General features: G+C 31.2%; 6 protein-coding genes across 6 annotated transcripts; 2 read left to right on the forward strand and 4 right to left on the reverse strand.

Annotated features, from left to right (window-relative positions):
* Positions 1-338: 338 nt before the first annotated feature.
* On the reverse strand, positions 339-4,016 carry LOC122520809 (protein Skeletor, isoforms B/C). Its single transcript, XM_043641085.1, has 13 exons — positions 3,760-4,016; positions 3,136-3,355; positions 2,964-3,072; positions 2,638-2,876; positions 2,389-2,557; positions 2,192-2,303; positions 1,976-2,112; positions 1,742-1,877; positions 1,488-1,677; positions 1,249-1,349; positions 915-1,169; positions 710-817; positions 339-623 (listed from the first exon to the last, which is right to left on the reverse strand). The coding sequence occupies exons 1-13, from the start codon at positions 3,824-3,826 to the stop codon at positions 436-438; spliced, it is 2,031 nt and encodes a 676-aa protein (XP_043497020.1). The 5' UTR covers positions 3,827-4,016; the 3' UTR covers positions 339-435.
* A 697-nt stretch (positions 4,017-4,713) lies between these two features.
* On the forward strand, positions 4,714-15,891 carry LOC122520812 (fibronectin type 3 and ankyrin repeat domains protein 1-like). Its single transcript, XM_043641088.1, has 5 exons — positions 4,714-4,876; positions 4,949-5,194; positions 6,306-6,433; positions 6,533-6,809; positions 15,651-15,891. The coding sequence occupies exons 1-4, from the start codon at positions 4,716-4,718 to the stop codon at positions 6,805-6,807; spliced, it is 810 nt and encodes a 269-aa protein (XP_043497023.1). The 5' UTR covers positions 4,714-4,715; the 3' UTR covers positions 6,808-6,809; positions 15,651-15,891.
* LOC122520811 (luciferin sulfotransferase-like) lies at positions 6,998-8,655 on the reverse strand. Its single transcript, XM_043641087.1, has 5 exons — positions 8,431-8,655; positions 8,137-8,233; positions 7,748-8,052; positions 7,549-7,643; positions 6,998-7,323 (listed from the first exon to the last, which is right to left on the reverse strand). The coding sequence occupies exons 1-5, from the start codon at positions 8,624-8,626 to the stop codon at positions 7,027-7,029; spliced, it is 990 nt and encodes a 329-aa protein (XP_043497022.1). The 5' UTR covers positions 8,627-8,655; the 3' UTR covers positions 6,998-7,026.
* On the reverse strand, positions 10,050-15,660 carry LOC122520808. Its single transcript, XM_043641084.1, has 5 exons — positions 12,591-15,660; positions 12,369-12,500; positions 10,649-12,290; positions 10,405-10,576; positions 10,050-10,332 (listed from the first exon to the last, which is right to left on the reverse strand). Exons 1-5 carry the CDS (start codon positions 15,257-15,259, stop codon positions 10,109-10,111), a joined length of 4,839 nt encoding a protein of 1,612 aa, XP_043497019.1. The 5' UTR covers positions 15,260-15,660; the 3' UTR covers positions 10,050-10,108.
* Positions 15,754-16,561, forward strand: LOC122520810. Its single transcript, XM_043641086.1, has one exon. It carries the CDS (start codon positions 15,908-15,910, stop codon positions 16,502-16,504), a length of 597 nt encoding a protein of 198 aa, XP_043497021.1. The 5' UTR covers positions 15,754-15,907; the 3' UTR covers positions 16,505-16,561.
* Positions 16,562-17,835: 1,274 nt separating this feature from the next.
* LOC122520813 lies at positions 17,836-20,364 on the reverse strand. Its single transcript, XM_043641090.1, has 3 exons — positions 19,873-20,364; positions 19,417-19,590; positions 17,836-19,336 (listed from the first exon to the last, which is right to left on the reverse strand). Exons 1-3 carry the CDS (start codon positions 19,942-19,944, stop codon positions 17,885-17,887), a joined length of 1,698 nt encoding a protein of 565 aa, XP_043497025.1. The 5' UTR covers positions 19,945-20,364; the 3' UTR covers positions 17,836-17,884.
* Positions 20,365-20,442: the final 78 nt, after the last annotated feature.

The raw sequence follows: 20,442 nt of genomic DNA on the forward strand, positions 1-20,442 counted from the left end.
GCAAATGCATAAAAAACAAAAAGTATATTTAAAATCAATCGTCTTATCTATTATTTTATTTCCGATCAAAATTTGATTAAAAATTAATTAACAACGTACGAAGAATATATAAAATGCGTTGCTTTTGGCAGTTGTAAAATAGTTTCCTTTGGCACTATAATAACAAGCAAGGAACAATACATAGATGGAACATAAAAAAAAAAAAAAAGAAAAAAGAAAAAAGACGAAATATATAAAATGTCATGTGAGATGAGTGTGATTCTCATAATATGATAAACCTGAGTCATTCGATCATAAATAAAAAAACATTATAATGTTAAGGATTATTGTTGCCAAGTTTGACGATGAATAACGTTATCGAAAATTATTTATGAAAATTATTTCATTCTCATATAATAAAAAGGGACGATCAATTTTCTTAATTTGTATCGATATTTATAAGAGACGAAAAAACACAGCCACTATTCCAATAGACAGCGATAAATTATGTAAAATTGCTTCACTTCGGGAATAAGCATCAACGATGTATATTTTCCATCCCATATTAGCATGAGTAAAGGAATTGTAATAAACGATATCCGGCCACGTGGTATTAGGTGTAACTTGTAGAATACCTCCTTCGCCTATAAAAATACGATTATAAAATAAAATCATTAATAAAATCGTATAATTTTTGTTTTGCAGAAGATACACTCAATCAAAAATTTACCAGGTTCGCAAACGTATATGAGACTCCTGTTAAACTTCTTGAACGATGAAAAGTCATCATCTAATCTCCTGTCTCTACCGTCATGTTTGCTTAAACAAAGTGGACCCACTGTAAGTGAAATCATAATTTATTACATCTATCAATTGGTATAAGGTTAATTTTTTGTTTTGTTTGTTTGAAATAATAATTTTCTTATTCAAGGTACCTGCCGTTGGCCTTGGTCGGCCTCTTCTCGTAAATTCAACACCGGCCAATACTCTTACTTTGCTTTGTGCAATGTCGCTGAGCCTATCGTAACCCCCGTGAGGTTCATCTGTGATAATTAAAGGATGATACAAATTAGGACTGTGAGGATTATTACCCCCGTGGATAACGAAGTTGTAAGTTAATCCTCTGCGTAAGTACAATTCTGGTATTAATTGGCCTTCGATGTACCACGCGTATCCCATCGATGTTTGTCCTGTTACACACAAATTTTGATCATACTAAAAACATTATTAATTAAATTAGGGGGGAAGTGATTAAACGGGTGTATCAACCTGTTATTCCTCGGTAACCCTTCTTTCCTCCGGACGGTCCAATAGTAGCTTTAAAAGTTCGGATACTCCTATCGAATATTTCTGCCTTGTCCCAAGGTATCCTAAACAAAAAAAGTTTCATACAAATGAAATAAATGTCAGTATATTATATATATAATATAATATAATATTAATATAAAAGTATAATATATATATATATAATATATAATTATTAATTAGTAACGAAGTCTAATCCTTACACGAGCTTTTCATTATTTTCCGTAAAATCCATACAGGTATTTTCCGGTTCCTGACGATTCAGTTCCAATTTCAAGTCACCTTTAGGATAGTAATCATGAAAATTAGGTTCCTTATTTTCATCTAATCTTCCCAATGCCCAAATTACATAAACCGGCCTATCCGTAGGATATTCTTTATCTCCTGCATCAGCTAAAAATTACAAATAGTTATTAGTTACAGTTTATCGTAATTATTATATCACATTTGTACTTACATGAATTAAGGGTTCGCCTATATGTAATGATATTGATGCCATTTTCTCTTATCGCGGTATACATTTGATTGCTGTCTTGTCCGCCCAATAGTTCATCCTTGCAAACACCTTTATACTGTCCAAGAACTTTTCCACACTGTTTTACAAATTATCAGTCATTTTAAGTAATTTCTATGGGTATTTTTTTTAGTTTATTTTTTTCAGTAAAAATTACGAATGTAAATACACACGTACCGGTGCTTTCGCGGTAATATTATAATCGGTGGCATAACCACGCGTACCATCCATATAAGCAACGGTAACATCTGCACCTTCCATTTGACTGGAACTTTCAGAACCGGATAAACCGAAAGCCATATACTCGTCTTCGGCTATATTTGTTAAAGTTAAATCTTAAATATCCGATATAATAATTCAATTAATTTGATGTGAGATAATCAAATTACCTACCAACTTGACCAGCTAATTGAATTGTAATCTGAGGACCAAAGATTTCCCAGCTAACTTGATACCGTTTATGAAGTTGAACACAATTCGGTAATGATTGCGTATGTTTGACGACCTGTCGATCGATAATAAGTTAAATAAATTGACTTTAAACAAAAGTGAGTCATTTTTACATATCGCGACAAAATAATTTATTTTACTTTAACTAAAGACGGTGGTACGTTAAGACCGTCTGGTATAATAATCGAGCCATAATTCGATTTAGTTTTAACGTCAAATACGCTCAACCAATCGACGTTAAAGACGGTCATTTCTCCTGGCAATTGAATTATTATATCCTCTTTTTTATAAGCACGCAGTGGATCCAAACTGACGAAAAAGAAATGAATAGATGACGAAGATGTACCTCAAACAAAGTTTATTATATGAACATCATTTATTCTACTTACTATCCATACTCATCGGGAACTTTGGTTCCTTTACTCGAAGGTTGTGGGCCTAAACCAACCCAGAAAAACGTATCATTCCCGTTCCCATCATACGTGAATTGAGGTATACTAATCGTCTTAGAATCCAAGATCACTATCGACTGAGATGATACATCGTGAGATCTTTTTGATAGTTGAGAGATCTTTTGTGGAGCTGGTGGATCAAATTCTTCAGGAATATAAACATCGCCGAACGTGTTCTACGATATCGAAGATAATTTGTTCAAAATTATACGCGTAAAAGAATAAATAATTATATTTGAGAGAATTTTTTATAAAACAACAACCTGACTAGCCAAATCGTATACGGCAAACCATTTAATATCTGTTATTTTTTTGTTTTCCGGCAAAGACAATGTAAAATCCCGATTAAGATAACGGCCGAGTACGTTTGTCCTAAAAATCATTGTAAAAAGTTAAAAGGCATGAAAGTTAAGAGAATTATTCAAGGTTGCTTACTTGCCCCACTCGTCAGGTACGATGAAACCTTGAGGACCTGGCCGATTTGATGCACCAGCCCAGAAAAATGTATCTGCACCGTTACCATCGTAACTGAAGGAAGTTAGAAGCAACGTGTATTCATCTACCGCGTATAATTCACCAGATACCTGATGGTGATACGCGTTCAACCTTCCAAGATACTTTCCCCTGTACTCTTCATCATTTTCCTGCGCTAAAGCTGCAGATCGGATTACACATCTTGTTAAATCGATATAATTAGGCTTATTTACCTATTCACTCGGATTTATTTTAAATCAAGCTTTAAAAAAGAATATAAAGTTCGTAATCGATTTTTGTTTAAAACAAATATTTTTCATGCAATCAAGAAAAACAGAAAATTATTCTTCTAAACAATGACGCGATCCATATCGTTCTATTTATTACATTAAAGTGACTCATAATTCGGAATTTGAAAGTCGTGAAATCGAATCGATCCTCCCTTCGTTTCGAAAAAATTGAACAATGATTGAAATCAAAAAGTATAATAAAAAGAAATAAAATATAATTTGTGATAGTCTCCTGATGGAAAAAATTCATCGGTTAGGAGGAATGATCGCCTGCTGTTCGATCAATGACACGTACCGTTATAAAAGAAAAACAGACACGCCATAAGAGCGCACGCTCTCCACGTTCTTATGGTATTTGCCATAGCTTCATTTTATCGAGCTTCCCCACGAAGTTCAGGAAAATGTAAGTTGTGTTGTCAGATCGGATTCTCAGATCGCAAGAAGTACTTCGATTAATTATTATAGAAGAGAATTATCACTCGCACTCGCGCGTTTCAGATACGAAACGGTACGAAATGAAAGGAACGACGATACGAATGGGGAAGACCGAGTTAGTTTGTTCGACCGGTTGGTTGGTTGGTGATTCGTTACTTGAAACGAAGTATCTCGGTAGAAAGTAGACTTTAGTTCTCCGAATGGTTAGTACGCGAGCTAACGCACCTTCAACTGGCTTTGCTCAAGTGGTTTCAGCCTTCTTTTCAGAAGAGAAAGTATATGCACACTGCGTTAAAACTGGCTGCACGTATCTCTCAACACTGTTTCGAGTTGAGTCTCACGTCTTGCTTCGATTTTCATCGAATCAACCAACGTTCCTTCTTTCGATAGTCAGACGTTGACTTAGAATAAGTTTCAAAATGATCCTCGATAATCATTAATTAAATATAATATCATTTTTTCGCGCGAGATTTATATATTTATAATTCATTTCAAATCGGATCTCTCCGCTTTTTACGCATCTCGTTAATATTTTTATTTTATTTTTTCTTTTGTTTTTTTTTCTTTTTTCTTTTTTTAGGATTTAAGCTAATCAATGAGACGTGTTGCACGTACTTGTAAGATTAAACGTTTACTAAGGAATCATGTTATTTAACATCAAATGAGTTCTTCGTTTTTTCTTATGCATTGTAATAGTAATTGTAACACCGTACAAGGTAGATACGTTTGATCGATTTAAATTGTCACGCGCAGAACGGTGCTTTGATACATTATTAAATTTACTTACGTTATTTCGTTGGTTGTTACAATACAAGTATGTCAATGATTTCAAATAATTCGATATTGTACTTTTACGATGGTCAGTCTCATTGTTTTGTTAAAGATATTTTGGTGCCCGGTTATACCATCGAAGAGGAACTCATCAGACTCGTTGGATTTGCTAGTTTAAAGAAGATTAATGATTTCATTTCTAAAATGTAAGTAAGATACGTTAATTGAGATTTCAAGGTATCGTGTAAATTATATTGAGTTGTGCATATTTTCCATAGTTCCAGACATTCAATAAATTTGCATTATCCCACGTTCGACTTAAAAACACCCCTTTTAGAAGTTGTTCGTCGTGGCGATGTTCAAATTTTAGCATTGATTCTCGATAAGATTCCAGTCTCTTTGGATGATACCACTACGCAACCCTGTGGAAAAACTGTTCTCATGAGTGCTGCGTACACGAGCAGAAATCCAGAAATTTTACGATTATTATTAAAAAAAGGAGCTGATCCTAATAAACTCGATGTGTGAGCAAACAAAAGAAAAGATATGAAATTTTGTAATCATTTGTAATTTTAATAACGCGTATACGGTGAAACTGTCGCTTACAATCGTACACCGTTACTCTTATTAGATTTTTTTTACTTAAAAACTATTGATATAATGTGTTTCCGAACGTTACATATGTATAACGAAAATAATATATGTAATAAATAGAATTTTCTTTTTATGGAAAGTCATATAAACAACTTTCAATAAAAGTATTTACATAGAGGACAAAGGCCCAGTCTAACACGAGACTTCGAAGAGGACGGTGCTCCGAACATATACCCAATGCTTCTAAATTGCAATACACATTTTCTTCGATTAATTAATAATTATTTTAATACTTTAATTAACTCAATATATATATTATATAGGATTATATTCAAACAAATATACGTTGGTTTAAACATTACGTATCTATTAACATACTTTCAATATTCAATAATTTCGATTTGATATTCTTCTAGACGAAAATTTTAGCCTGGAAGTCATCACTGCGCAGGAGCATTAAAAAAATTACATAAAAATTAAAAGAAAACTAAAATCAGAACGTTATAATATTAAATTCTATTTATTAGATGTATTATTCCCTTTATACACATGCGCAACGTTCGGAAAGTCATATAAACAACATTTAATAAAAGTAATTTGATAGAGAGCAATGTCTCATTTCAACGGTGGATTTCGAAGAGGACGGTGCTCCGAACATATACCTAGTGCTTCTAAATTACAATACACATTTTTTTCGATTAATTATCAATCTTTTTTAGGTATATCGAATACTCTAATGTATTCTATTAATATTTTGAATTGTTTTAACGTTTTTGATCAGTGTTTATTTCGAGTTAAAAATTTTCATCTAATAATAGATATCAGATAGAAATTGTTTAATATTCGAAATATATTAATAAATATGAAAGCTTTTAAATGAAATTAATTAAATATATAATTAAGATATATTAATGTATTTATTTCGAAATTTTCTTTATCATATACACACTGTACAAATAGTTTTTAATCAAAAATCTAATAAGAGTAACGGTGTACGATTTTTAAGAGAAAATTATTATATGTATATATATATATTTGTAGTCGTAATTGGACTTGTCTTCAATATTCTATAGTTGGAGAACGTATAAAAAATGTAGAAATTCTTTTGGATATCGGTTTGGACATCAATGCTCGAGATTACAATGATCGAACACCGTTAATGATAGCCGGTAGGTATGGGCAAATATAACGAATACGAAAAAGTATTTATTATTAAAAAATGATTATTTAACGATGTAATATAATTCAAGTATGTGTATAATTATTAGTTATTTTATCAAACTTGGACATCGTTTCGCTGCTATTGAATCGTGGCGCTGATTTTATGGTCAAAGATCGAACAGGCTTCACTGCTTTACAACTTGCAATATTACGAAAAAGAAGAGATGTTGCTATTCTTTTAATCGAGAAAGGAAGCAACGTTAATTTACCATTACCACTGACCAAGATTTCGCTTAGAAAATTGTCCGAAATTACGTTGCCAAAGTTATTACCTTTTATTCAATACGATGATGACGTTCTCGATTACGACGATCAAGATTGAATGTAAGTTTAAGATGATAAAACGATTAGTATTTTCATTTTTGTCAATTTTCTATCGTCTACGACAATTATAGATAATTATTATTAACATTTCATATATTATGATAAATTCGAATTAGTATCTAAATAAGTAAGGTTTTTTATTAAAATATATTTCTCTTAGAATTTGATCAGTTCGAACAGCAATTACTTGGAAAACGCGAACTCATTCAAAAATCAATTAAACGAAATGAAGACCAATAGGATCGAACATTTTTCTGGTCAACTGGTCAAATTTTTCTATTATGTCAAGTGACAATTTTCCCTTCCATTGATTAACTTCTCCGCTTCGGATAAACGTACCATCGGTGACGGTTAATTTAACTTTCTTGTAACTCTCGATTATTTCTTCATAATTAACCGAAGGATTATTTTTCATATTCGTGAAACTTAGATGCTTGGCTAAAATTTGCACCTCGTCATCCGTAATTCGTTTATTTAAAAATGTTGCTGCTTTCTTGATTATCGACGGAAGATCCTACAAGTATTATCTTGATTTAAAACAGTAACACTGAATACGATGAAAATGTTTGAAAAAAAAATTTGTCGTTAACGAGCAAAAAGATCTGTTTCACCTTTCTTTTCTTGTTTTACATTTTAACGCAACGTTTTAATGGTCAAGATAATTGTAGAAAAAAAATTGCACATTCTTTAGAAAAATAATAACTCCTTCGTAAATATTATATTACACTTGATTACTTACAGACTTCATATCTTCGTATTTCAAGAACAAAATGTTCATGTCGTTTCTCTTGTTCCAATAACCAAGGACGTGTTTCCAATACGGTGCATAAGAAACTGACGAAAAAGATTAAGTATACGATGCACAGTTGTTAAAGTCCTATTATTTCGAATCGTAAAAAGGAAACAATTTGTACCGTTCGAAAAAAAAAGTAACTCACGTTTTCCACCCAAGAATAATTGACAGAATTCATCGAAATCACCGCGATAGCCTTCGATCAATTTGCTATGATGAAAATAAGAGATACACGTATCCTTTGGATTTCTGGCAACATTGATGATACGTGCTTTCTTCTCGCCAGATCTTAATTGTCGTGGAAGTAGATGAAATGGTAAATGGGTTTTGATATATCTCGGACTGGCTTGATTTTTCGTGAAGTTCACGCTATTTTTCATTATCTCGTGGTTCGCTAAATTTGAAATATTCGACGACGTACATCTTTCAAAGTCGTAAATAATTGAGACCCTAACATGACGAATCTTTCATTATTTATTATCAACGTTGGACAATTGATAAATGATTTCAACTAAATCGGGGGAAAAAACTTACTCGAAGAATGGAAATCTCTCAGACAATAATTGTTTCGCGTTTTCGAAATTCAAATCGTTGCCGATGCACCAAATCATTTCTTGCGTCCACGTGGTACCTGATGATTCAATCATATAACAAATTAAATATATAAATAATATAAAATGAAACGTAATCAAGTGTGTCCTAAATTTTGATTTTATTTCAACACTTTTACCTACGATTGTACATCCCAAACATCCTTAAGTTATTCATTTAACTAAAAAGAAAGTAAAAAATTTAATGCGTACAAGGATGCATTGGTTCAATTCTCACCAGTTTTTGGAAAGGTACAGACCCAAACATCGTCATCTCTGATCTCAAAATTTTCTATTTCTTCTGCAAAATGTTTATAACGTTCCGGTAAACAGACATCCCCCACAGTAACGTAACCACTACGAAATTCTGAGGTAAACTTTTCCTTTAGTATTCGATCTAATGTAACATTAGTGTTATCTATTTGCGGAGCCATTTTTATCGCTGTTATTCAATAATTTCTACTCAAATACTTGATTACTTGGATGCAAAAAATGTAATGTAAGAGATGTAATATGTAATGTTGCGTATACGGAACTGTGTTTTCACTGAAATATTACCACAAATAATTCTTATGTTTTATTTTATCTATAATGATCGTTGATAAGGGATGATAATACGGATTTCTCCAAAGCTAGAGAATCAAATTTGTACATTAGAATCAAATATATGATTGCATAAGACGATAAAACGTTCAAAAAGGAAAAGAAAATAGAATTAACTATTAATAATTAAGAAAAATCTTGGGTGTCGAGAAGTAAAACTTTACTGATTGATTTGAAAGTTATATTCGCTCGTTTATATATGGTACTGAGAGAGATAATTTCAGTGAAATCAGGATATGAGTACCAAGTAATTATCGGTAATTCTTTTTTTTTTTTTTTTGATAGTTTAGCGCTCGTACAAGATTGTAACGTGTTATTTAAAACAGGTCATGGAAACAAATTGTTTTTTTTCGAAGAGGAAAAAGTGTTCACATGAAATAAACTTCTTAATTAATCATATCACGAAAAAAATCTTTAATTTAAATGAAAATAATCTGAGTAAAGTAATATGTTCTTTTTTTTCTTATTTTTTAGACATAGGTACATTAAAAATCGTACAAAAAAGACAAGAATACATTAAAATACAATCTAGAACTGTTATTAATAATTTTTCTTAAAACTTACATCTAATAAATTTATTCTGTACTTCATTTCAGGTACTAACTACTTCTAGTTTCATAAGCGTTTCAAATTTTTCATGGTCGATGATTCGCTCTGACCAGAATAATTTCTTGTTTGTTTTCTTGCAACGCGATTAACAAATTTGATTATTGATGACTAAATTAAACAGGTCCATCTATTTACTGAAATAGTATACTAACTATGCTTGGTGTATATAAGAAAATATCTTGGCAAGACAAGAGCAAATTAATCTCATATAAATACTTAAACTAATACTTCGGTTATGCAACGTTTTAATATATTTATGCTATATCCATGCAATGATAATATCTTAAAATTGTTAATTTTTTCGTGAAATTTTTGTCATTCACGCGAATGATTTAAAATACATACATATATAGATGATTGAGGTAAATCATTGACAAAAATATATATATATATAAATTACTAGTACACTCTCTCTCTGCTATATAATAATGAATTCGTAAATTGTTCAATCGGATAAATAAATTATAAAGTAATATTAACGAAAAATTAAAAATAACACTGGGTATAATTGCATCGAATTAACTATGTAAAAATATTGATAATTATTCTAAGATAAAAACAAAAAAATATAATATAAGCAATATCATTAAATATAAATTTCGAAAAAAAAAAAGAAAAATTAAATATTCACGCGATATTTTTTCATTTCACAATGTAAAATTATAAATATATTATATAGAATTATCGTCAGTGAGATTCTAACATTATATATTAGATATCACACTGACACTTTGAGATAGATCCACTTGGCCCCTCAAAACTTTTTGCTGTAATTTTTTACAAAAAATTTTGGCCATGAGCTTATTACGACGCGTTTCTTCTTGCCTTTCTTGTTCTCGTCGCTTAACCCGTACCTCGTTTAGTCTGCGGTAACGTTTACGCAATCGTTCTTTTATTTCTTCGTCAGAAATCCTTTTTTGTACATTAACTAAATATAAAATAATCATTTATTAATAAACCCCATAAAACATTGCAATTAAAAATGATATTTAAAAATTACCTGCTGGTTTGTATGATTTGGGAAATTTAATTGAATTCGATGTACTAGCCATCGCGAGCAATTGGATACGTTTTTCTTTTCTTAATTGTCGAAGATGCGCTATCTCGGACACATACTGTCTACGCGTTTCAGCATTATTTACAAACTCTGGCTTGTTTTTTGATAAATAATCCTAAAATAATAAAATGTCATTTAAACATCTCAAATCGATTATAGATAATAATTGAAATATTTAAAACTTTACCTGAAGAGTTGTTTTATCATTTTTATTATTTTCTTTGTGCCTTTTACTGATACAGGTACACTTCTCCGATTTAATCGCATCATTGATCGTATTAGATAATGGCATCTTTTTTATTGTGCTAATATTTTTTTGACTATTCTCCTTGGTAAATGATATTTCATATGCCACTGGCTTTGGATATGTTTGACGGCAATTACATTTCCTTGTGTTTTGATACACCTTGCCGCATGTACGACAGCATTTATAATTTTTATTGGAATCATTGGAATTAGATCCATTAATATCGTTTGATTCCGTATTATGCTTCGTTCTATGACTGTTACTGTCATCTTCTTTTATTTTATTAGGGCAAGAACAATCCATACTGCAGTTGCATTTTACTCTAGTTTGTACTTTTGGTTGCAGAGAAGTTTCATTCTCTTCTGTGTTAACTAGATAATAAGGTCGAGTATGTATTTGATACCGTTCTGCTTTCGAGCAACTCTCAGAATGATATCTTCTGTTATATTCAGTCTTTAAATTTGAGCAAGTTTCATGCGACGCATTTGGCATACAACTCTCACTTTCGAGCTTATTCTCATAAGAATAATCGTTCGAACATCCACATAAATTAACGACTTTCTGTTGGTTATTACAATCAGTTACAGGTCTACTATCTTGAAGACAGCTCCGATCAGATCTCATAGTCAATATATTAGTTTGTGTTTCATCAATTACTTCATTTGTACATTTACATCCATTCATTGGCATGGAAGTACTTTCAATAGGTTGTTCTTGTTTTTTACAAGTACAAGAATTTCTATATGCACTATAAGTCCTTGCATGATATAGTTCACAAAAAGGTACATTACCAATGATTTCCATTGCGGGCTTTACGTGTATTGGACATGTTTCAGGTTGGGTATTTTGATATGTTGTCTTCTTATTCATTTTATTTATGCCACATTTACATTTATTATGATAAGCCTTCAATGTAGATTGACAATTACACGCGTATTTTGATTTAGATGCATTTATTTGATTTTTAGTTTCTTTTTGTTTTAATTGATTCTTGCTCTTATCCATATAACGGTGGTTTTGTTGGGAAGAATTTACACTATTACTATTTGTACAAGATAATCTTGTTGATTCTGTAGCTGTCTCGCTATCTTCTTTTGCAAAATCATATTTTATAGGAATATGACATCTATTTTTTATCGATGGATTTTGAGACTGGCCTTGTGGACAATATAAACACGCATTTGGTATAGCTTGTAAAGTATCTTTCTCATTTTGTTCTTCTTGATTAACGTATTTGCATTTATTTGGTGAATGTGTCAAATTTTTATGAATCAAACATTTTGAGGGATGCGTGGTTCCGTTTTGTATATACGAAGTAATTGGAAATATTTCCTGATGGTATGTTTGTATACCCGTATTAACTAGTTTCAGTGTATTTTGTGCTTTTGATGTTGTTATAATTTCTCCTCCTGTTCTGGAGTGTGCATCAACTACTTCAGTAGCTGTTTGCGACGAACTATTTCGTTTTTTTGTGCGTTGTATGTTATTAGTATAATCGGTATCAGTAGAATGACAAGTTGCTAAATTGCAATGTGAAGACCATTGCTCTCCAATGAAATTTCCTTTTGAATTTGATGGATTTCTTAAAATTTGTGTAAATTTATTTTAATATAATATTAATTATTTATATACTCTCATAATTTATAATTTCATTACTTACTTGTAGGCAAAATCAGTATCAACAGATTTTTCCTGCATCATTACATATACTGGTTTCGTTTTAAACAATGCAGGTTTTAATTTTCTTGGCGAACTTTTAGATCTTTCCAGTCTTCGTGGCTGTTCCAATAATCTAGAAAATAACAATATTTTTGTGAATATTTTCAATTTATACATTTAACTCCTAATAAGTATAAAATATGTACATATAAAAAAAACATACTTTTTAAGATTACTAAGATGACTAATTTCATTTGTTATCCAGAGAAGTTGATTTCTTTTCTCCATTTCAGCATAATCGACTAACTTTAAATCTCCTGGATTGGAACTTTGACATCGTTTCAATTCAAATTGTCTTTCCGATAATGTAGTAGGAAATCTCCATTGAGAATCTGTATTATTTTCAATAGTTTTACTAGATGAAGTCGAAGTTTTTCTACTTAAGACTGCATCTAATAACATTCTATTGCGATCAGGTGGTGTACTATTCGTAGAAGTTGTATCGTTTCGTTGCAATACTTTACATTTCTCTTTCAAACAAAATGTATTCTTCATCTTATTGCCTTTCTGATTTTGTTGTGGAACAAAACATTCCGAGCTTTCACTCCTGTCTGGTTCTGTTGGGGTATTACTACTTTGTGGACAGTCATCAGTTCTTAAACTCATTCTTGCTTTTCTTCCATCCATCTCGGTTCTGTCTGTATTTCCATCAAATTTATCACTATTACTACTTACTAAAGTTTCCTGTGTTAATATTTCTTGATCATTTTTCATAGACTTTGGTATAGAATAACTTTTCGTACTGGTTTTCCAATTATCAGATGAAGTAGTAGTACTATGTTTCTTTTTTGAAGCATGTAAACTTTCAGTTTGATAGACTTTTTGCCTAGCATCATCCGGATGCCATGGTATATTATCTTCTATATTATGATCAATTTTATCATCAGCATATCTGGCTGTTACAAGTCTTTTAACGACGTGATGTATCAATCGTTTTTTAACTTGTTTATCGCATTTATTGGCATCAACTAAAGATTTAAGTATATTAACGCTTCTTTCCAAATCTCGTACTAAACTGTTAGAATTGCCCCACAATTTTTCGCTTAAACTAGAACTAGTGTTAGGGAAAGTCGAATTGGATTCTCCTGTATCAATAGAAGAAACATGACTACCACTTCTATTTGGAACATTTTCATATATATGACCAGGAAAATATTCGAAACTGTTAACTCTTCCACTAATATTTTCTGCCTCATCAAATTGAGGCGTTAAAGGAGTTGATTCACTTTGCGATATATCTGAGCTACTGTGATATGTTTTGTTTCTTGTTTCTTTTCTGACACAAGCAACGCCACTTTTATGATCATTCCTATTTGTTTGGGAATTTTGGATCTTGTATGTACTCTTTGGATTCTTTAAAATAGATTGTAATGATCTTTGCAAACTAGTTCCTCTTTTAGGTAATGGTGGTTTTTCTTCTTCTTGAACGGATACTTGTATACCAATTGATTCTTGAGGAAATATATTTAAACTTGTTTGTATGACTTTATCACAGGTAGTAGGTTTATTTACAACTGTAGATATGGAAGATGTTGAATTAAAAATTAACGGTAATGTTACCTTGTTTTTATCTTTCGCATATAGATTTAATTCACTTTGACTTCTCTTTAAGATATTTTTAAAAGTCGTTGGAGTTATTGTGTTCATCGAGGTACTCTTTTTTAAAAGAGAGTTTGGACAAAAATCTTCATTATCTAAATTTTTGTTATTTATAGGCTGTTTTCTTTCCATCGAATATTTTACAGAAGGTACTTTTAAAATATATGAAGATTTTGGTGAATTCATACTTGAATCTTTCTCCTTTAGATTTTGAGTTGTAAGACTTAATTTAGAATGTTTGGGAGAATGTTTCTCTTCCGATTTGATATCACTACCCGTGATTATGCCTGGTAACATATTTTTCATTATAGGAGTTATTTCAATTTCACTTTCTGATTCAGAAATATTTTCCGTTATTAAAGTAGAACTTGCTTTAGGATTTTGCAATGATTTTGAATTGTGTTGCATTGTCATGCTTCTTCCAATGACACCAGATTCAGTAGTACCTTCTGGATCTAATCTCAGAGCTGCAGAACATCCTCTAGCCAATGCCATACGTTCTATGGTGCTTAATTTCTTGTTGTTATGTTTATTATGAGGTAAAGAATTGTAATATCCAACATCTGCACCGCTATCCCATTCCAAAGGTTTATGAGAAGTGACACTAGAAGTAGGCGAAGATATCTTCCTTTCGTTACCTTCTAGAAGTACTTCTTGACTTTCGTTTTTGATACCAGAACTTCTTTCAGAAGTTGTAACGTGCTTTAAATCTGGTGATGGAGATTGTGGATTTGTCAACGGTTGAATATATAGGGTAGAACTTTCAGTGCTGGAAGACTGACCAATTAATGGTGGTCTTACCCATCGACGTCGCTCTCTAGGAACATAAGCTGGTAAATGATATTCTTCTCCAATGCAATCTTGCCTGTTGTTACCTAATTTAGAATTTAATTCATAAACGTCGTAATAATACTTAACAGATTCCGTAGGTATATTCGATGCTGGTAATGAAAAATATTGATCCAAATTAGAACTATGGGAATATTTTTCATAATATTCCATTACTTGTGCGGAAAGACTTTTGTTGGCTGCATCTAATGATAGGTTTGGTTGCTTTGGTACGTCTTTCGAAGAATGGGAAGGTAAAGTTACAGAAAAATGTGACGCTTGACCACCCTTTTTTTGTTGTTGCTCTTTTAATTCTGAAGGTTCCTTCGTTGCTTGTAAATCTCTCAGATGACTTTCGCAACTAGATTCAGAATCATATTCCATATTCAAACGATATACAAACATTCACATTATTAATAACGTTCCTATGTAATGTCATACATAAATAATAAATGATTGTTTTTTTGCATTAAATTCATATACATTTGAACAATAGATTCTGAGTCATACACAATTGCAATTTAAATAAGTTTTTACAAAATGCTTTTCTTTTTATTTACCAACGAAGAACAAACTATTTTTATTTCTTTTGATATTCATTAAACATTATCGCACTAAGATGAAATTTGTAGAAGTAGACAAAACTTACGAAAAACTATTTATTCTACCTTATGTATATCGTTCAATTAACAAACACTTTTGGCGCCACTTTAACAAATTATGCAGTAGATGACTATTTTCGGTTACTTTAAAACTGAAATTGTTGTTTACATTTGCTCTAAATCTCTTTTTACAGCCACAAGATGGCGGTGAATGCTACAAACGATTACTGCACTAATCGATATGGAACTACTATCGAAATTAATTAAAGTCGATTCTAATGTTTCGATTATAGCTTTTGGCGGCCATTCCTGTTTAGAAGTCACGCATAGGAGAGCGGAATCTATAATTTAAGTTGTATAGTAAACATTATAATCTATCTGTTAATTTGTCCATAATATTAAGTTAAATCTGTATGTGAATATTTTTTAGTAGAAGAAAATTAATAAAATTATGTTCGGGATACAACAAGTGGTACGATTAGCAAGAAATATTAGTGCACAAGATTTCGTCAAATTTCGTCATGTATCTGCGTTCTTAAAAACATTCTCTACAAATACCTTACAACAAAAAGATGATCATTTAGAAGTCGATAAATCAACTAATAAAACGAATGATCTTAATAAATCAATTAACGAAAATGGCAAACAAGAAAACCAAAAAGTATTAACTAAAATAGAACCAAAGCTTCAAATAATTTTCACTTGTAAAAAATGTAATACACAAAATAATAAAACAATGTCCAAGTTAGCATACCAAAAAGGTGTGGTAATAATACGCTGCGATGGTTGTAAAAACAATCATCTCATAGCTGATAATTTAGGATGGTTTAATGATTTAAAAAAAGGTATAAATATTGAAAAAATCTTGGCACAGAAAGGTGAAACTGTATGTAAGATAAAATACGTACCTGAAGGATTTCTTGTTGTTCCGAAAGAAGAAAGAGAAAACTTTGATGAATCTAAAAATGAATTAAGTAGTCAACAAGAAAAAAAAAATTTAGATGAATCCGAAAATGAAATTAATTCGAAACAGATTAAAGATACGTAGAAGTTGGTAATAAAAAATTGTATACAATGGGTAAAAATATAAATGTAGACACGTTAAGGCTTTATTATAAATTTATTTTATAATATGTACATCTTCTGTTGTAAGGTAAATTTATAAATTTTTTGTAAATATACATAAATGCGTATATATATTTAAAATGTTTAAATTTTAATTAACATGTGTGCTATCGCATCATGGAAAAGAGATTCCAACCACAGCCCGAAACTTATTTTTTATGTTGATTATCGTCACAAATGTGTGATGCTGGATTCTCAATGGAACTTGGTGTGACACAGACATGCAACACTTATAGAGAACGTGTTAATATTACAATATCATTCATTTATATTTTTCTTAAAATATTTTAATTACAATGGTCTACAAAGAATATCTTTAATTCTTTAGCATCATGTTTTATATAATTATATTAAGATCATGTATATATTAGCAAATTATATTTGCTATTATTTGTAATATTATTTGTTTAAAGAACTATATCTAAAAATTGATAAAATATTTCAAAGCATGGCAGATCTTTACTTGGCACATGAGACGTATATTCATGTAGACACACTTCGCAGACTTATTTCAATAAAAATCTATTGTTTATATTGAAATTGTTCTATGTTAATGTATTTTTAATTAATATAGATACTATGTATAAACTATAGATCTTTGAAGAGGATTATATTGGTTTCTCTATAACATTAGGGATATAAAAATAAGTTAATACATTTTGTTTGAAATATAAATAACATTTTTGAAAATGGATGTAAATTATCATTCGTAACACAAATGTAATAAAGACATTTTTAAAAATCTAAGTACACTAAGGCACACGTTCAAGAAGTTATTACATTTTGATATATAAATTGATAAAAAATTCGAAGAAGTGTACTATAATATATATTCCAAATATAATTATTTCTTTTATAGCATTATCAAAGGCACCATGTCTGAATCAGTTATGCTTTATACAAATAAAAAAATCCATTATACGTCAACTCTTAAACAAATATTTAAAATAATCTATTCCTATTTTCAAAGTAATTTCTATATGTTGACAATGGTCAGAAAGACTAGCGTATAAATAATCATTATAGGAATTCTGTAATATCAACATTAATAGTTTGTGTAAACAAATGATTTTTTTAACTTGACATATTAATGATGAATTAATATAAAAAAAATTTATGTTCAATATCCATCTTTGTTTTCCTTCTAAAAAGAAAAGGAATGCTTTTGTAATGATTGTATAGACTAGCATATGTCTTATCTTATTTCAAATATTTAAAAAAAAATATAAATTGTGACAACTTTACAATAATTCATTCGCTTATTTCATGTTTTATATTAGGGGGAAGAAAATTTTTGGAGGTTTTACACCCTTTTTGGTTTTGATACAATTGCATATTCACCATCATTATAAACTTCAGGCTTTGGTCCCATATTCGCATTAATGGAAGTCGATTCAATTGGAATCTTTTTTCGAATAACAGCATATCCAAGATGACTGTCATCCGCTAATCTAACAGAAGAAATATCTTCAACGATGTCATAATTGGACCAGGTTGCATTAGAATCAGCTGTAGGATTTGATACCGTAGATTGAGCCGTATTATGCGTATTCTGAGTACTCGAAGATACGGTTGAAATTTTGTGCATAGATATTGGAATAAGTTTAGATGCTGAACCAAAATTTTGCAATTCGTCGTAGTCGGACGTATCGGGGGTTTTACAAGATGTAGTATAAAACATAGATGACGAAATACTAATTACTTCACTGGCATTGTTTTTATTTTTGGATAAATTTTGAAATGTGGTAACGGGCATCATTGTCTCATATTGACTATCCTCATTATTTTCTTTATCTGTATTATTTTTAATTAAAGAAGGATTATATTTTTCCGTGTGATGTACGTTGTCTGTACCATGAGTCTTCCAAGCATCATTTCTAACTTCTACTAAATCATAGGAATGTTTTTCTTCTTCTAGTATAGAACTACTAACACTTTTTTGCGACAATTCCGGGGAATTAGTATTACTGAAAGTTTTCTGTTCACTAGAACTAGGAGAATCAATATTATCCGAGTCGATATTTTTTTTATCTAATAAACCAGTAAATATATTTTTGCGTGGCGGTTTAGCAGGCTTTGGTCTGACGATGGGTGGAGAAGGTTTTGACGCAGTAGTTGAATCTGAGCCAGAAGATGAATTTAATTGTTTCTGCGAATTAGGAGTTATAGCAGCAAAATCTATATCTATTAAATTTGCAGAGCTATTAGGAGAAGGTGGCAGTGGGGATCTGGAGCCAGCTTCCATAGACAAGGCAGCATGATATTGAGTGTCGTTGCACTCTATGCTCGGGCTATTGTCTCCGTTTAATAATTTTTTCATAGATTTCATTTTTAAATACATGCAACGAAATATTTCTTGCTGGCTACCGTGCTCCAAACAAAAGGAGCCTTCTCCCGATTCGCATTTTCTCCCAGCTTCAAAAGTGAACTTTCCATCTTTATATCCGTATCTTCTAATATATCTGTAAGGCCATGTAAATAAAACTATATCCCCGTCCATCAATTTAATATCAACAGCGGCGACTACCAAGGTATAAGTTCTTGTCTCTAAACCGCAACGCTTAGATGCATCTGTCTCTACTACCTTCACAGAAAATACTCTTTCGCCATTGGTGCAATATAAGTCTGAATTCTCTTCTATTGTTTGCTTCGACAACTTATCTTTAAATGCAACTAATTGGAATGCACTGATCCAGTTATACATATCTGCTACCGAACAACATCCAAAGTAATGTACGCCTGATTTTGTAACCACCTAAGAATTAAAACATATATTATTACTATCAATCGCATAAAGTTAAAAAAAATCAAAGCTATATAAGAATCGATACTTGCAGTAAATACATGGGAATGATTACTCGGGGCAATTTTAACACAAGCTTCCAAAGTAACAATCCGAGGTGAATGTAATTGCAATATCGCTTCTTCATGATTATCATAGATCTCCAACCGTTCGATTCCATAATTACTTGCCTTGAAGAGCTGACAAAATCTTTTGTGCCACGATTTCTACAAAGTAACAAAGTTACATTGTCAACTTACTCTGAACTATAACAATTTAACTAAAAAAAAAAAAAGGAAAAGTATATCATAGATGGCACATAAGAAGAAGGAAGAACAATTCATTACAAAGTGAGGATAATAATAATAATAATAATATACAGTCGTTCCAAAGTTACATATCCAGATACAAGGTTATTGTATCTCAACAAATTGGAATGTTAAATCCTACAAAAGTAAATCCAACTAGACATAGATTTCATCGTGCTGGTAATCAACCAAGTAACCAACCTTGAGTTGTCCTAGCATTCCTTGCGGCGGTAGAAGAAGAATTCCCTGTATCAAAGGTACCTCGGGCTCCATTGCTTAGATCGATAGAGCATCGATCGACGATTTCTTCGATTAACTCCTCGATCGATCAAAGAAAAATTGGGTATCAAAATAACGACCTTTTTTACGTCGTTTTGATTTTCACCAAAGAAAATATCTATTTTGTTACTTTCACTCTGTGCAGAAGAACAGTACGCCTTTTCTTTTCTTCCTCTCACCGCGAGGAGATATCCCCTTATGCTCAAACACGTCTTTCTATCGTTTAATCTGACAGTCTGGTAAATGCTATCGCTACTTTGGATGACACTCAACCCATCATAACGACGCGTGGTGCTTGACATCTCACGAAAGAACGTTTCTATTTTCTTTATTCGATATCGCACTACGACCTCACACAATTTGCGATCCGAAAGCGCCTTTCCGCGTACCCGAGAGTGCGTGCGCGCGCGCGTTTACTATTTTATCGTTCAACATGGGAGAGAAAAAGAGAGAAAGAGAGAGAGAGAGAAAGAGAGAAGGAGATAGAATGAG

Source organism: Polistes fuscatus, unplaced genomic scaffold (genome assembly GCF_010416935.1).
Source record: "Polistes fuscatus isolate 324 unplaced genomic scaffold, CU_Pfus_HIC Scaffold4, whole genome shotgun sequence".
Taxonomy (NCBI): domain Eukaryota; kingdom Metazoa; phylum Arthropoda; class Insecta; order Hymenoptera; family Vespidae; genus Polistes; species Polistes fuscatus.

Coding starts and splice junctions, on each gene's coding strand:
- LOC122520809 (XM_043641085.1), bottom strand. CDS start 3,826: ATGGCAAATACCATAAGAACGTGGAGAGCGTGCGCTCTTATGGCGTGT. Junction 2,877..2,963: donor TATACGATTTGGCTAGTCAG/GTTGTTGTTTTA, acceptor TCGATATCGTAG/AACACGTTCGGCGATGTTTA. Junction 2,304..2,388: donor TACCACCGTCTTTAGTTAAA/GTAAAATAAATT, acceptor ATCGATCGACAG/GTCGTCAAACATACGCAATC.
- LOC122520808 (XM_043641084.1), bottom strand. CDS start 15,259: ATGTTTGTATATCGTTTGAATATGGAATATGATTCTGAATCTAGTTGC. Junction 12,501..12,590: donor CATCTTAGTAATCTTAAAAA/GTATGTTTTTTT, acceptor GTTATTTTCTAG/ATTATTGGAACAGCCACGAA. Junction 12,291..12,368: donor GATACTGATTTTGCCTACAA/GTAAGTAATGAA, acceptor ACAAATTTTAAG/AAATCCATCAAATTCAAAAG.
- LOC122520813 (XM_043641090.1), bottom strand. CDS start 19,944: ATGGAGCCCGAGGTACCTTTGATACAGGGAATTCTTCTTCTACCGCCG. Junction 19,591..19,872: donor GAATGCTAGGACAACTCAAG/GTTGGTTACTTG, acceptor GTTACTTTGTAG/AAATCGTGGCACAAAAGATT. Junction 19,337..19,416: donor ATCATTCCCATGTATTTACT/GCAAGTATCGAT, acceptor TTTAATTCTTAG/GTGGTTACAAAATCAGGCGT.
- LOC122520810 (XM_043641086.1), top strand. CDS start 15,908: ATGTTCGGGATACAACAAGTGGTACGATTAGCAAGAAATATTAGTGCA.
- LOC122520811 (XM_043641087.1), bottom strand. CDS start 8,626: ATGGCTCCGCAAATAGATAACACTAATGTTACATTAGATCGAATACTA. Junction 8,053..8,136: donor GAGAGATTTCCATTCTTCGA/GTAAGTTTTTTC, acceptor TCGTCATGTTAG/GGTCTCAATTATTTACGACT. Junction 7,644..7,747: donor ATTATTCTTGGGTGGAAAAC/GTGAGTTACTTT, acceptor CTTTTTCGTCAG/TTTCTTATGCACCGTATTGG.
- LOC122520812 (XM_043641088.1), top strand. CDS start 4,716: ATGTCAATGATTTCAAATAATTCGATATTGTACTTTTACGATGGTCAG. Junction 4,877..4,948: donor AATGATTTCATTTCTAAAAT/GTAAGTAAGATA, acceptor TATTTTCCATAG/TTCCAGACATTCAATAAATT. Junction 6,434..6,532: donor AACACCGTTAATGATAGCCG/GTAGGTATGGGC, acceptor TATAATTATTAG/TTATTTTATCAAACTTGGAC.